Source organism: Acomys russatus, chromosome 6, assembly GCF_903995435.1.
Source record: "Acomys russatus chromosome 6, mAcoRus1.1, whole genome shotgun sequence".
NCBI lineage: Eukaryota > Metazoa > Chordata > Mammalia > Rodentia > Muridae > Acomys > Acomys russatus.
Window position 1 is genome coordinate 67,506,587 of NC_067142.1, and position 16,989 is coordinate 67,523,575.

Consider the following 16,989-nt stretch of genomic DNA (forward strand, 5'->3'; position numbering starts at 1 on the left):
GACCACCGGCCAATCCCAACTGGAGTCACGTAGCCTCAGATAAGATTCCCCAGAAGCCTTTAAAAGAGCCTGAGAGCTCTTCCTCAGGGTGGCCGCCATTTTGTATGGATGGTTGACCCCTGCGTGCAGGCTGCTTCCGCAGAATAAACACTCTGTTTTTACGTACTATTGATTCTGGGGTCCTCCTTCAGGGATTTTTGGGACCCTTGCATGTAACTACCACAGGAAACAAGGTTCAAACTCTGTGTAGGGAAGAGCAAGGCTGGCAGTAGTTATCCCGATTTCTAGAGTCCTTTGCAATTGTCGCCATGTCCACCACTTGGTCTGAAAAGGTGGGTTATGATCATAGGAGGCAGTGCCAGGTGCTCCGAAGTGACGTGAAGCTGGTGAGTCAGCATGCAGTGGCCCTGCTTCCTGAATGCCATCCTTTCCTAGAAGGAGTAATGTGACATAGGCATTTCCCTTTCTGTGAGGACTCTTGCCAGTAACAAGCCAGCCAGAAAACCGCGTGGTAAGGAGCAATAGGAAGATAGGAAGCACCGCAACCCCAGCAAGAGTGATTCTAAAAGCACCGTGTGGGGAGTCTGTGCGGTAGTAGCTGTCAGTCAAGTACTGTTTGATGAACAGAGAGAGGCTAGTCAGTCCGGGCTGTCCCCAGAGGGGAGGAGGAGAGGATCTGCGCACCACATTGGCTCTGAGGTCTGATGGTAGGAGCATCAGTGAAAATGAAAGCTGTCAGGAGAGGAAGTCCACAGTGCATCTCAATCCTCATATGTCCGTGCTCTGAACTGATTTTTAAGCTCTGGGGGAGGCACTGATGTGAGACACTCTGGTGAGGAGCTTGGAGTGGGCAATCTCAGTGCCCCCACAGATGAGATAAGGGCTGGGTAAAGCCCAGGCCTGGATCTGACCCTGAGCTCTTCTCACCAAGTCAGTTTCTTACCAGCTCTCTGTCACGACCCCTCCTGAACCTCCAACACACACACACACACACACACACACACACACACACACACACACACACACACCCCACAGCCTTTCTTTATCATGACACTTTCCTATATCCCCAACACAGACACACACACAGACACACACAGACACACACACACACAGACACACACACACACACACACACACACACACACACACACCCCACTGCCAAACAAGAAGGCTTTCTGGTTGACTGATCTGCTCATCCCCTGTAATAGACATTTGCCCCCCTCTACCACCATCCCTTGAGCGCTTCCTCATCTTACCCAGCAGGGCAGACACAGAGGTATTTTTTCCCAGTGTTTTCCCCGGGGTCAATTTTAGAGTTTGAAATTAGGTCTCCTAGGAGATGCTCAGAATTTGGGGGAATTTTGTACTTTCATTTTGTTTTTGTGGGTTTTTTTTCTTATCCAGATAAATGTAGTCATTGTGCGCCCATGTAACTAGGTGGTCAGTGACTCCTTTCTGCCAGGATAGCTTGTGTAACAGAGGACTTTTAGTTGGAAGTCAATGTTGAAGATGGTCATTGGTTGGGACACCAAGATGGTCAGAGGCATCATCCCCAAATACCAGCAACTTCGCCATCGGTAGCCATGACATCTCAAGAGAAAAGGAAGGGTAGTACATCTTAGAAGACAGTATACCTTTGCTTTTAAGAGTTGGAGATTGAGACGATGGCTCAGACAGTAAGCTTTGTCCCATAAGCTTGAGGGCCTGGGTTTGGATCCCTCATATAAGCCAGGTGGATGTGCCTGTCACCCCAGTGCAGGAAACAGGGACAGAGACATGCAGATCTCAGGGGCTTGTCAACCAGCCAGCCTAGCTGAAATGATTGGCTCCTGGGTCAGTGAGACTCTGCTTAAAAATACCAAGTGGATAGCTATAGGAAAAGACACCTAACACATTGATCTTTGGACTTGCTACACGCGCACGCGCGCGCGCACACACACACACATGCACACACACACACAGACAGAGCTAATTAAAAGTAAAGGATTGGAGTTGGCCTTGTTGCAAAGCCCATTTGAAGTTTGGGAGAAGCTGTTCTAAGTTCAGAGTTCAGTCCTCCTTGCGCTCACGGTGAAGTATTTTGTAGCCAAAAGAAAGGAAGTTGTGCCATGGCACTGATGCTGGAGGCTAGGAATGGGAAACTGTACATGCCCAGGATTCTCCTGCAGCTTGTAATAGAAGATATATTCTACAGATAGTAAGCTATTGGCCATAATGAGCCTAGAGATTGGCACACACTGTTCCTCAGCACACTATATGGAAATGCTATGATGAGTAGAGAAAGTGTAGACATAGTCAATTCAAGATCTCTCTCTCTCTCTCTCTCTCTCTGTGTGTGTGTGTGTGTGTGTGTGTGTGTGTCAGCTCATACCTTCACTTGTAAAATAGCAAATCACGCCAGTTTCTTATTGTTTCAAAGATGTATAGAGTATTATACATGGAACCCCTGGGCCTACAGGGACCTCGGTTAGTGGCATTCCTCTCTTTCCAGTTTCTGGAGTCTTCAAGGAATAATAAGCATACTCCAGGAAAAGAGAAAGCACCCTTTATCTAGAGGCTGAATTCTCTGTTTGGCCTAGACCCACTACACTTCCACCAGCTCTGTCTGCTCCTGGGATTTCTGTGAAGATAAAATAGCATAGTAAATGGGTTGGCTTCAGAAAATTGGCTTTGTGAATACAAGATGTCCTCAACTGTCTTCTCTTAGCATCTGCTCTCTACAACTGAAGGGAGCAGCTCTGCCTAGAGTTGTATAAATTCTGAAAACTGAATTAGCCACATTGCCGGTCTTAGTTAGGATTTCTATGCCTGTGAAGAGACGCCATGACCATGGCAACTCTTACAAAGGAAAACATTTAATTGGGGATGGCTATAGGTTCTGAGGTTTAGCCCATTATTGTCATGGTGGGAAACATGGCAACCTTCAGGCAGACATGGTGCTGAAGAAGGAGCTGAGAGCGAGAGCTCTACAGCCAGATTTCCGCAGGCAGCAGACAGAGATAGTGAACCACTGAGCTTGGCTTGAGTTTCAGAAACTTCAAAGCCCATATAATGCCGCTCCTTACAAACCTATGGGGCCCATTCCTGCTCAAACTGCCACATTCCACTCTCTGGCCCCAATAGGCTAGTAGCCGTCTCATAATGCAAAAATGCACTTAGTCCAACTTCGAAAGCACCCATAGTCTGTGAGCCTCAACACTGTTTAAAAGTTCACAGTTCAAAGTCTGTGAGACTCGTGGGCCATCTTTTAACTATAACTCCTGTAAAACCACAGTGGAAAAGCATATATCACATTTATAGCATGCCACGGCACAGGATATACACCACCATTCCAAAAGGGAGGAAAGGGAACATAGTGAGGAAATACTGGGCCAAAGCAAGACTGAAAACCAGCTGAGCAAGCTCCAAACTCTGCATCTCCATGTCTGATATAAAAATGCTTTTCATATCTTCAGCTTCTTTCAACTTTGTTGATTTTCCTCTCTCAGTCTCTCTTGAGCTGTTTCCATTTTCTGTCAGCAGCTTTCCTGCTACCTCTGGCACCTCTAACACCTTGTGGTCTCTAAGTCAATCCAGGCTTCACCTTCAGAGCTTCACACAGTAGCCTTTCTAGACCTCAAGTAGAGACACTCCTGACCCACACCTGGCCTCAACAGCTTTCCTTAGCCATCGAGGGAGATTCTACAACCCATTTCTTTTATCGTTGACTCTAAAGCCAGAACAAGTGGCTAAAGCTACCAAGTTCTGCTGCTGGCTGGGGCTGGAACATGCCCCAGTTATATCTGCATCAGCTCTCTATTTTTGATGGTTTCCTTCACTGCCTAAGTTTGGCTGTCCTGGATCTCAATCTATAGACGAGGCTGGTCTTGAACTCAGATATCTGTCTGCCTCTGCCTCTGGGGTGCTGGTATTAAAGGCCTGTGCCAACACCACCAGGCCCTGAGCTTGTCTTCAATTCCTTTTCACTTTGTTTTAAATTCCTTCTCACAAGTTGGAAGTGTAGCTGGGTGAAGTCATTACTCCTTTTGTTCTATTTAGCATTAGGCTTTTCCTTAAACTTTTTATCTCCCCGAGCAGAGCACTGGACATACAGATTTTGGTATTCATTTTCTCCTCCAGCTGAACATTTTGTAGTTTTCCTTTGCTCAGCTCGCTCCTTTTCATTATAGATCTGCATAAGTGTGGCCACTAATAACCAAGTAACACAGTCAACACTAGGCTATCTGAAAATCTCTTCCGCCGAAGATGTTAATCCATAACTCTTCATATTAGTCTCTGGCAGATATTTTGGACAAGAGTACAAACCAGCCATATTCTCAGCCAAAATATCTGAAGGAAGGTCTTTAAGGCCACATAATAATATTCTTCTCCTCTGAAATCTTTTGCTTCAGAACCCCACAGTTAAAATCAGGTGAGACTGGGAAGATAAACAAGAGTGTAATCTTTAGAAAAGAGGGAGGGGCCTGACTAAGGACACTGGATGGAACATGAATTCCAGTAGTTGTGTGACTAAAGAACATCATCCATGAAAACTATGATTTTTGTGGCCAGGTGTGGTGGTGCACACGTTTAAGCTTGGCGCTCAGGAAGCAGAACCAGTTGAGTTTGAGACCAGTTTGGTCTACATAGTGAGTTCCAGGTCAGCTCGAACTGTACAGTGAGACACTGTCTCAAAATGGGGGAGGGGGAAGAAAAAGAAAACTCTAATTTATATTATTTGCCAGTTTCTATGGTACTAACTCCATATGTGGCATGTTTCTGGCTTCCACTCTGATGACACTGTGTGTAGAGCTGGAAACATACCATACCTTGTCACCATTGATGAAGTTGGATGCTGGAGGAGGGAGAAGGGAAAACAGGGAGGACAAAGGACCAGTTTCCCTCTTTCACAATCTCATTTTACGCTACAGCCTTTGGGGAGGCCAAAAGCAGAGAACCTGTAAGTATGACAATAGATTCTATAAGCATTAGCTGGGGACCAGCAAGATGGCTCTACGAATAAGGGTACAGGGCTGCTGTACAGGGCTGGCAACTTGAGTTTAATAACTGGATAGCTCATGGTGGGAGGAGAGAACTGATTCCCAAGAGTTGTTCCTTGGCCCCCACGTGCACACAACTGTGCCAAGCACTCCTCCCTCGCCCAGAGACCTAGCCTCACTTTTCAGTCTCCTTGTGAGTCCTGATCATAGCGTTTTCTCATGTTCTGTTCATACAATATGTTCTTTCTTCTATTCCTTCTCCATTGCAAAAAATTACGCATACGCTCTAAACTGGAGGCAGCACAGAACTGGCTTGATTCTGCCATGCTGTGCCTGTCAGGGAAATGGGCTGTTGGTCAGTGGTCCACTCTTGCCCACCCCATCAGTCCATGACTATAGTTCCAGACCTGACTTGCAGAGGTGTTCAAGGAGATCATGGAACAAACTAGAAGTAAAACACCTGTTATCTCATCAAAAGTTAGTAACAAACAAAACTTGAGCTCTGAATTACCTAATTTGTAGGTGGTCTGTCCAAAGTCAATCTTTCCTTCGGACCCACGAAGAGTTACCAGACAGATCTATTCAGAGAGCTTGTGACACTCATTTCCTGGAAACAGCTTAGAAAAAGGAAGGTGGAGGCATCACAGTTTTTACCCAAACCAGATTTGACTGAAGTGACTACACAACCTCTTTCCTGGCTCCCATGGGTCTAAACACCTGACTTAGGCTTCTCAAGAACAGGCGATGAAGTGATTTAAGCCTCAGCAGATATGAGCAATCCTTGAGACTCACATAGAAAAAAAAAAAAAAAAAAAAGAAAGAAAGAAAGAAAGAAAAAAAAAAAAAAAAAAAAAAAAAAAAAAAAAAAAAAAAAACCCAGTTGAGACAGGAAGCTGGTTCAGGAACTTAGTTCCTGGTGTGTAAACTTGACAGAAGCAGCAGCAGCGCTGTGATCGACGCTGCCGGGCCACTACGAGCAGCCGCCCGGCTCTTTGCCGCTAATGGATCCCAAAGGGCCCCTTTCCTTGAGCGTGCTTCTGTTTCTGTCCCTGTCTTTTGAGTTGATCTACGGAACAGGTGAGTGTTCGTTTGTTTAAGGGTTGGAGTCCTGTGTTTAGCAGTTTGGAATCAGCAGAGCCTCGGGGAATAGAGAAGACAAGGGGAGGATGGTTCAGTTACCGCTTCCCTAAGGAAAGTATCTCTGGGTTTCTCCTGTGTCTTTCAAAGAGGAAGAAATATCTGAGTGCCTTGAGCCTCAGGTTCCAGGGATTAGCCCCACCGACACGAGTTTCTATGGAAACCAGAACCCAAAGGCACCTGCTACCTCCATAGCCAGCTTCTTGGGGTAAGGGACTCAAGCTGAAGTTCTGAGTGGTTGGTTTATGTGAGCGCTTTTCTGGCAAAGACTCAGGCTATGGAACAGAGCCCTGGGAAGTGTGTCCTGCATCCCTGCTGTGGGAAGTGACTCTCACACATACACCAGCAAAGAAGAACATCACTCAGTGAAAAGTGATCGTACTAGAGGGAAACAGATAGACATGAAAAACCTCAGACCTTTTGGCTGACAACTGACAGTGGCTGCGATATTGTCACGCTTTCTTATAAGAGATGATTCTAAAGCAGCAAGGGGAGAGGTTGGGATTTTTGGAGCCCAGGGTTGGTTATAGAAGGCAGGGAATCCAAATCTAGAAACTTCACAGTTAATGAAGCTCTGGCAGTGGGCACAATGGGTAGCAAAGTGCTAAAGGATTGAGTGGGACTTCTCTCCCATCCTCTTGACTGGTCCTTCTCTTTTCCAAGGCAAGCTAGTTTTTTCTGCTTACTGGTCAGAGCTATAAGGAAAGGTATTTGAGAGTAACAGTGCTAAGCAGTGGATACGGGGCTGGCCATGTGAGTGGAATGGTGAATTCCATCTTAGGATTTGACTAGACTTCGGGAGACAGCCTGGCAAAGAGATGGCTTTAGGAAGTGGGTAGGGGGGTGGGGTGGGAATCCTTAGGGCAAGAGCATTTTGGTCTTGGAGTTTTCATGACAGCAAATCCATTATGGACTTCTCAAAGAAAAGCCCTGAAGTGCGCCAGGGATGTACATGGACTCTCTTGCTCAAGTGTCCAATGAAGAGGCCCTGTCTAGTCCCACTTGCAGAGTTTAGATCTCCGAACAGAGCATCTTTGGAGGAGGAGCTAAGCCCTCCTCATTGTATCTTGTTTGAACCCCATCACTGCTGGCTTACTTGGTAACTACAGTAATTATGGGATGAATTTTTGTTTTTCTCCTTGGCTAGCCTTGTCTGTGGCAGCTCAGGTGTAGCCAGCAAATGTTCTGCATGACAGTGGGAGGCCCACTGGCTACTGAGTGCCATCCCAGCCCCACTTGGCAACTATTCTTTCCTTGCATTCCATCTTCTAAAGTGGGTTCAATTTTTTTTTTTTTTTTTTGGTCAGAGTCTCTATTTTTAAATGTGTACTCTTTTGTGAAACCCCAATAAAACTCAAATAGAAGTGATTTGCAAATGAGACTTATCAGTCATGTCACGGCACCCCAGCAAAGATGCACGGTTCTTCCCTTCTCAGCCCCGTTTTCAGTTCCCAGTCAGAGCTGTAAAACGCAAAAAGTACACATGTCCCTTCCCAATTAGAACAAGTTCTCTTAAATGACAGTTGACTGATTTGTTTACATTGACCATCACATATAAGCATGCAATGTTGAAGAAGTTACACAACTCCTATATGGCATCTTGACTTAAATCCAAGAGCCATAGTGAAGTTAATATCCTTGGTAATTAACTGTGAGGTAAACTTTCACGTCATTTCCTTCTATATTTACTGAGAGTCATCTTTAATTTCTTGCCTTTAAAGAAGAAAGACATACTGTGCTCATGTCACAATGTTAATATTTATTAGGTACTTGGGAAGATTTGTATTCTCTTAGAACAGACACAGTCCAGGCTGGGGTTCCTGCAAAGCAAGCCTTAGATGCTTCAATTTATCATGTGCATTAATTTGTGTAACAATATCATTTTTGTTGTCTCTGATATTGCCCTCCCCCTCATCATTCCTGCCAGAACATTATAATCCTAATCTACATAGACCACTGACTCTAATTCAGAGATATTTTCATAACATGTGCCTGATGTTTCCATGAAGGCTTGAATTAGATATAAAATGCCAAGTTCATTTTCTGAAGAATACACACCAAAGACCAAATATGTTGTCACATCATGCCTAGAAATCAATTGGTTCAGATCTTTCAATTTGTCAAGAATCTTTTAAACTAGACTTTATAGGAGGCCATCACCACATTGAGTAGAGGTTGCTCACATTCCCTTACTCCTGTGTTTGCATAGCCTCATTATGAGTGTTAGCCACTCCAGGGACAGAGGTGTTACAATTTAGAGATGACTTTCCCCAAATGAGGTCCTTTATTCCTCCATGCAGATCCTTCCCACCTCCTTCATCCATGTTGAGTGAGAAATGAAGGACAAATACTTGGGTTTTAGGCTTGGACCAATGGCCCATTCTATGCCAATGTATTGACCTAGATTCTTCTTTAAAAATTTAATCCCGTAATATAACACCTCACCTTTCTCTATCCACAGTGGCACAGAGTTCAAAACATTGAGGATTTGGTTATTTATAGATTGACATTCAAAGGTTTTATTCAGCACTGATCTACTAAGTGTATTTGATATGGCCAGGCAAGTGTAGGGGTAGAGAGCAATATACGCCATCATAGGCCCTGAAAGCATCTGATATAATGTCTGGTATGTGAGAGCCCCACTTGAAAATTATTGTTGAATAAGTAATAGTGGAAAATACTGTATATCTGCCAGATATGAGACATTATGCTAACTGTTTTATCATTTAACTCTCATACCAACACTATGAGACTATTGTCACCATCACTAGTACTATTACAATTTTGTAAATGAGGAAAGGTAAGCAGAGTAGATTACCAGTGTCTCGACACTCACATGGCTGGAGTCCACACATTTCAGTGAGTGAAACTGGAGAGAATGATACAATATGTTTCTAGGTCCCATGACAAAAACTTAGGATACAATCTCTACAATTAAAGTGTTGAATTGAATTGAAACTAGTTAAAATATAGACATTTTCAAAAGGTGAGAGGCAGCGAGAAGTTAAACAAGAATGTAGAAGGTACATATGAAGCATTTGATATGGAGTTTGGAAAGCAGATAGAAACTGTTTTTATAACAGGGTTTTGTGTAACCCTTTTTGTCTATTAGAAGAGAGTTGCAATAGAACAAAATAGGTTAGGATGAAGACTTGCTTTCTTTCTGCAACCCTTGCTGTAGACAATACCATTGTCAGGGGTTTGGCTTTTCTTTAATGATCTTTCAGATATATAGGTGGATTCTACTAGAGTTGGAAAAGAGTATTTTAGATGGAGATAAGATGTGAGTGCTTGGCAAGAGGACTGTTGCAACCAAAAACTCAGGGTTTGTGGCTGAGGAGCTTCTAAACCTCACCTGGGAAGTGGGGAGAAATACTGTCTCTCATCCCACCTGGAGATGCTGCAGAGATGAAAGGACATGCATTTATATTTTGGAAAGAGAAGAACTTAGACTCATGCTGTCATTTGTTCATTCATTCACTCATTCATTCAACTCATTTCATTTCATTAATTTGCTTTGACAACAAGTATTTCCTGGGCTCCCATTGTGTCCTAGGTACCTTCTAGAACAATAGTTCTCAGCTTGGGGATCTCAACCCCTAAGAGGCTCACATAACAGATATCCTGCGTATCAGATAGTTACATTACGATTCATAACAGTGGCAAAATGGTTGACGGCTCACCACAACCTGAGGAACTGTATTAAAGGGTCACAGCATTAGGAAAGGTGAGAACCATTGTGTTAGAAAATACAGTCCTGGGCCAGGTGTGGTGGTGCACGCCTTTGATCCCAGCACCCTGGAGGCAGAGGCAGGTGAATTGCTATGAGTTTGAGGCCGGCCTGGTCTACAAAGTGAGTCCAGGGCAGCCAAAGCTACACGGGGGGGGGGGGGGGGGGGGGGGGGGGTGGGAGGGAGAGAAGAAGCAGACACAGTCCCTCTCCTTGAATGCTTCTGTGTGTGACAACAACTGCTAAGCTAGTTAAAACTGTGATGAGAGGCATGAAGGAGTGATGCCAAGCACGGGGGAAGCATGCATCAGTTAACCCTGAACTCAGGGAAGTCTTCCCTCATCCAAAGACTTGAAGGGTGGGAGGAGCTGGCTAGACAAAGGGTGGTCCAGGCTTTTAGGCTGGGAAATTATGAGTGCAAATAGTCCGAGAAACAAATGCCCAGCACTCTCAGCGCTGTGGAACAGGGGTCTTAATAAGATATCTAGGTGTAAAAACAAACCTTGGGTCAGTTATCCTTTTCCTCCCGAGTCTGCATTTACCACTAGAACTATGAGGCTCCTGAGACCTGCCTATTTTCTACCAAAAAGGAGAGGCAGAGAGAGAGAGAGAGAGAGAGAGAGAGAGAGAGAGAGAGAGAGAGAGAGGGAAAATGTAGCAATATGCTAAATAGTATATGTTAAATATCAAGATGAAGCAAAAAACAAAATTCCGAGGTAGGATCCCACCGTGTGAAAGGGTTTAGCTAAATCCTGAAAACTTCAGGCCACTGTTCACCTGCCTGTGTGAATCACTCCCCCATCAAAGGAGAATTACCCGAGAAGGAAAGTGAGTCGGTGTGAAGATCACAAATTTTTCCTCCCAGTCTCTTCTAGTAAACAGGGCTGACTGAATCACAGGCTGGCTGGAAAACCCTCATCAGGCGGCAGGATGTTTCAGGAACAGAGACAGCCCCACTTCTGTTTCCACTTGTGCTTGGGTGGAGGTGACCTTGAGTGCCCCCTCCAGACTCAGCGGTCATGGAAGCCGTTATCTCATCATTCTTTGTTTGTATTTGGGTGTTGGGGTCGCCTGCCGGTGAAGTTTTGATTCCCACTCTTTGTGTATGCGAACCATGAAGTCTGACTTCATCTACTCCATCTCTTTTCTTTCACCCTTTCTACCATGTCTACCTTCTATCATTTATTTATTTGTTTACTTGGTTACTTCCTACTAAAGCTGTACCCTACTTTTCTTTTCCTTCTACCAATTCTGTACTCTGAAAGTAAAAAAAAAAAAAAAAAAAAAAAAAAAAAACACAAAAAACAAAACAACAACAACAACAACAACAAAACAAAAACACTGCAGGGTCATGTGATAGGAAAGGTTGTATGGGAAACACTTGGGAGAGGGAAGAGTTAACAGTCTTAGTTAGAATGGGTAGATTTCCCCATTTCCCCACTTCTTCTCTGAATCAAAATTAGCTTAAAAGTCAGCATTATGGTAACAATACTGTTTTTAAAAGTGTAGGTCTGATACAACATTTACAGAAGCCTTCCCCAAAATGTACACACGTTCAGAGCCCCATGTAGTCTCCCAGTCTTCCCTCTTTTTTCACATATAGAAACTTGGGTTGTTTCAGGTCCCAAGAGACAAAAGTATCTCTTGGGTACATCTTCACAATTCTGGTGACACACCATTAGAGGTGGTGTGTCATCTGGATTGGACAGGCATTCCTGAGCGTGGCTGGAATAAAGTCCAGTATGCTTCCTGGTGTACCCGTGTAAACAGGACCAAACAACTACAGTGAAACTAAGAGTCTCCACCTTAACCGAACAACAGGCTGAGCACTGGGGCTTAAGGGGAAATATTAGCAATGCCCCAAAGACCAAGTTCTTTATCACCTACCCCACTTTCCTGTAACAATCATGCACCAACCACATGCATCCTGACTGCAGGCAATGTAGATTACATTTTCTTTTTTTTTTCCCTACTCACTAGCATTTAATTAATTTGGCCTGGGTCCTTTAGCAGACAGTGTAGGGATTTCAGGGCACACTGATGTCAATTTTGGCCATTTTACCCAAATTTTCCAGTTGTACATTTATACCACAACTGCGAATGGTCTTTTCTAGATAGAACAGTTGCAGAAGCAGGTGGTTTTATTTTACTCTTTTTAAATCTCTTATCAGTTAGAACAATCTATGCTCATTGAATCATGTGCTTCTACCATGAACATTGAATTCAGTTATACACATGTTAGACTCAGGTAAATAAGAGTTTTGCCAAGGTGATGTGGCTTTCAGTACTTGTCAATTGAACAGATATTTATTTCAGAGTCTCCCTGTGCCAAACACAGTTATTGGGTCATCAGATATAAAGAGTGGCCTGGACTTCTTTCTCTGGAGAAGGACTGTCTTCAAGTGGGACACATAGCAATAAAAGGAGTAAATGCCCACCACAACACTGGGCAGTGACCTACCCTGGGTACTCTATCAGAGGAGGCCTCTCAAGAGAGGGAATCCCTAAAATAAAGAGATGGACTGAACTGTTCCGGTACAGAAGGGAAGAGCTCGCCAGAGAGAAATAGAAAATGCCAAGGCCCAGAGGCGGGAATGGTCTTGATGAGGTTAAGGAGCAGGAAGCTATGTGGCCATAGTGCTATGCAAGCCAGAGAGGAGGCAGGGAATGGGTTTGGAGCAATGTAAAGTTTGCCGTGAGCAGAGTCATGGGCTGTGAACTCTGTGAGTGCTCGAAAGCCCTGGAAGAGTAAAAGCATTGGAAGAAAAACTAAGTTAGACATGGCTTTAAAGGGTGGCTCTGTCTACGGTACAAATGCTTGGAGACTAGTTGGAAGACAGTGGTAGCAGTTAGGCCTGTGGTGATGGGGGTAGGAAGGAACGGCATGAGAAGTGCCTCTATGCCAGACCTACTCAGAACTTAGAGCCAATAGGATTTTCTGTCAGGATTAAATGTGGAGTGTAAGAAAAGACAGACTCGAGGATCCTCCAATAGTTTTGGCCCGGGACACTGGATGAAGGGTCACATTTAAACAGAGAGCTCTTTGCTGAAATTGGGTGCCATTTAAACTCCCAAGTGCTCGTCTGTGTAGGCAATGGAGTCTACAGTGAAAGGAGTGGCCACAACATACAACTGTAAATGCTGCAGAGATATGTCAAACTGGGCAGCCAAGTGAGGAACTGGATAGGCGTAGATAGGGAAAAGAAGGAAGCCGAGTCTGAGCACGGTCCGGACAGTTAGAGATCTGAAAGAACAGCTGTTTCCCCCCAAGGAAACTAAGAACGATAAAAGAACAACACAGCAAGTCAGGGAAGCGTAGTATCTTGGGGACCAAATGCAGACATTGTTTGAAAGAGGGGTGATAAACCACACCACGTGGTCCTGAGAAAGAAGCAAGACAAGGACAGAGACTTAGTTGACTTGGCTCCACATAACAGACTGGTCTTGACAAGTGTGATCCAGTGAGAACTTGGGAAGGGTACTTGTTCCGCATGGGTACAGGGTCAGGAAGTGAAAGCAGAAAACATAAAAAAGACATGCAAGAACCTTCCAGAAGGAAATAAAAATGGCCAAAGTGGCTGAGTATAGACCTGGAATCAGAGGGGAGATTTTGTTTTAGATGAAGGCAATTAAATGTTTGTATGTGTGTGCTGGTGAGTTCCAGAAGGAGTTGATGATGAAGGGGGTAGGTTACAGACACAAAACCCGAAAGGATGAGAGTGTTCTTCCAGGGCAGACACTAGCCTTGGTTGGAGACACAGGCTGCTCCTCCAGGTGGATAGGTTGAGTGGGATTTTCATAGATTGAAATTTGCTTTTTTTGGTCTCTTCTTTATTTTTATTTTTTTTCAGTGAAATGAAAAGGGAGGTCACTCCTGAGAGAGGAGCAGAAAGGCAGGCTGTGGGTTTGAGCAAAGTGCAGCCATTAAAGAGTCATAGTGGTTTGAAAGGTTTTTGGGTTTTCGTGGTTTTTTTTTTTTTTCTCACCTTGTTCTTGTTGGTTCAGCTTTTTTAAAAAAGGGAAGCAAAAATAATCTCTTATCCTCACTGTTACTCGTTATCTCAGGGGTCTTTGGAGAAGTTAGATTCCCAGTTTGGTTACAAAACACACCTCCTCCCTAATTCTCACAGTGCTCAGGCCCTTCTCTGCTTCTTAGCACCTGACTTGATGCTTCTGGAACCAAGGTCCCCTGGGCTCCTTCTCACTGCTACCCACTTTTCATCTTGCACATGGGGTGGGGGCTAAGAACCTTGCAGGAGAAGTTAGAGACCAGGAGTCCAGTCCTGACTCCTCCACTTACTATTGTGGTTTAAGAAAGTCATTTACTTCTGCCTTCTGTGCCCTCACTATTTTTTGTTGTTTTGTTTTGCTTTGCTTTTTGAGACAGGGTTTCTCTGTGTAGCCTTGGCTGTCCTAGATTTGCTTTGTAGACTAGGCTGGCCTTGAACTCACAGTAATCTGCCTGCCTCTGCCTCCCAAGTGCTGGATTAAAGGCGTGTGCCACCATGCCTGGCTATTTTGTTTTGTTTTTGTTGTTTTTGTTTTTTATGAGACAAGGTTTCTCAGTGTTATCTTGGCTATCCAGGACTCCTTTTGTAGACGAAGCTGGCCTCAAACTCACAGTGATCAGTCTGCCTCTGCCTCCCAAGTGCTGCGATTAAAGGCGTGCGCCACCATGCCTGGCCTGTGCCTCACTGTTAAGTCTGGTGTAAATAATTCTAGGATTTCCATTGGAGGTTTCGAAACACTGAAGTTATGGTTAGGATGTAGGTTAGCAGCTGTCCTTGTAGACCACCACCTGGCAATCTGAAATGGTTCAAGAGGAGAGGAGTTTCAGCTGGTCATTCTCTGTCCTCTACAGAATGTATTCCCCAGCTCTGCCATCTTAAGGGCATATCGTTCCTTCCTTCCCACAGGTGGAGGCGTGATGGACTGCCCAGTGATTCCCCGGCAGCTGGGAAGCGATGCATGGCTGCCCCTGACGAATGAACATCAGATAAATAGGAGCGTTAACAAAAGCGTCCGCATCCTTGTCACGATGGGAACGTCTCTAGGAAGCAAAACCAACAAGAAAATAGTGTCTTTTGATCTCTCCAAAAGGGGCCATCCAGATCACCTGGAGGATGGCTACCAGTTTCACCCAGAAAACCTGAGCCTGGGGATCCTGGCGAACAGGAGGGAGAGTGAAGGCTGGTACTTTGTGAACCTGGAGGAGAATGTGTCCGTTCAGCAGTTCTGCATGCGGCTGAAGCTTTATGGTAAAAATGAGAGTGTTTGCACTCCCCCCTGGAGGGCCTAAGAGGGTCTCAGTCCAAGAGGTTAGGCCTTTCTCAGCAGCAGAGTACCTGGACTTGGAAGCAACTTGAAAGATCTGGTCCAATGACTATTTATGCAAAAGCGAAGCAGTTTGATGGGCTGACTTTTTTCTTTTTTCCCCCTTCCAAACTGCACATTGGCGGAGGCTGATTTGATTCCTATTTTGGAAAGAAGGGAGCCCGCTGTGCGGGGGGGCTGAAGGGCTGGCTTACACATCTCACAGGCTGAGTTTGCATATCACGTTTTAAAATAAAAGTCTTTTTTTTTTTTTCTCTATCATGCTTGACTTTTACAAAGTTTGAATACAACCAAACAAACCCAACTTCTCTTTCATTGCCAGGGAGCCCAAACTTCAGGGGCAAGAAGCTTTGTACATGCTTACCCACACTTGTGTAGGATGTTTGCTACAGTAGAGAGTTGACATTCCACCCACAGGTAGTTCACCAAGCCCAGGGCCGCGGGGGAGGCTTCCACCTACATGGTGAAAGAAACACCTTTGTTGTTGTGGTTAATCATTTGAACCAGGATCTGGTTATGTAGCTATTTCGTTGTGGGACTGAAGAATCTCGCCAACCTGAATCCATAACTTTTCTGAGCCCCTTTAACTTTTCTGAGCTCCTGTCCTTGAAGACACCTAAAATTCCTTTCCCTTAGGTTCAAAGGCTCATCTGCTTCCCAAGGCTTTCCTCCTCTTTCAAAGGGATCTGATATACCACCAAGGATGAGGCAGGAAGCCCACAGCCAGCATTTCATCGAACCTTCAGCTGTCTAGGGGAGAAGCAGATACATTTTGGTTGTCTCCTGCCCCAGCCTTCTCCTCCCCCGCAAATAGAGTGTGCAGAATTCCCATAGCCCTCTGTTCAGTGTGCGGGGAGGATGCACATCATGTGATTAAAAAAAAACATAAATATCATATAGTCTGTCCTCTTGTTGTTATAAATTTACTGATTTCTTCGTGCCTTATATAATCAGTTGGGTACTTTGGGAAGCATAGTCTCTGCAACCATGACTTTCTGACAGGGGGCCAGGGAGGGAGGGAGAGAGAGGGGGAGGGAGGGAGAGACAGAGAGACAGAGAGACAGAGAGAGACAGACACAGAGAGAGAGACAGACAGAGAGAGAGCGAGAGAGACAGAGACAGAGAGAGACAGACAGAGACATACAGAGACACAGAGAGAGGCTGATTTCAGAATCAGACTAAGGTACTTATCTCCACTTGGCCAGTTAGAAGCTAGCTACATAATGTCATTCAAGGCATGCCATTTCTCTACGACTCAGTTTTCTCATCCACAAAATGAGAATAAATATTACAGAAGATGGATAAGAAATGCCAGCAACGTAGTGGTCGTATGGCAGCTATACTAAGCATGACCTACCTTTTTACCTTGCCTATCTCATGACATTAGAATTGTATGACTGATAGAACCTGTGGCTAATATTAAAAATCTACCACTATTTTAGACCTGCAAAGCACCCACACACACACACACACACACACCCCACACACACACATGATGAAATCCTACCACTGAAAGCTCATGTTTTCAGCCGATCACCTAGGGTGTTGTACTTAGAAGCCAATCAAAACCTATCTTATTCCTGATGGAATAAGGCAGAACCATCTAGATGGTGACCATCAGTAGAGGTATGCAGCGTCTTTTTTGTTCGGTTGGTTTTGGTTTGGGGTTTTTATTTGTTTGTTTCTTTTGGGGGCAGGGTTGGTTTTGGTTTTTTGAGACAGGTTTTCCCTGTGTAGCCTTGGCTGTCCTGGACTCCCTCTGTAGACTAGGCTGGCCTCGAATTCGTAGAGATCCACTTAACTCTGCCT

The 16,989-nt window shown here is 44.7% G+C and overlaps 1 protein-coding gene across 1 annotated transcript in view; it reads left to right on the top strand.

The window, feature by feature from the left end:
• Positions 1-5,836: 5,836 nt before the first annotated feature.
• Slamf1 (signaling lymphocytic activation molecule family member 1) overlaps positions 5,837-16,989 on the top strand; it is a 31,298-nt gene continuing 20,145 nt past the window's right edge. Inside the window, exons 1-2 of the mRNA XM_051147927.1 lie at positions 5,837-6,056; positions 14,763-15,104. Coding sequence (XP_051003884.1) covers positions 5,981-6,056; positions 14,763-15,104 — 418 coding nt within the window. The 5' untranslated portion in view covers positions 5,837-5,980. The remainder of the gene's footprint in view (positions 6,057-14,762; positions 15,105-16,989) is intronic.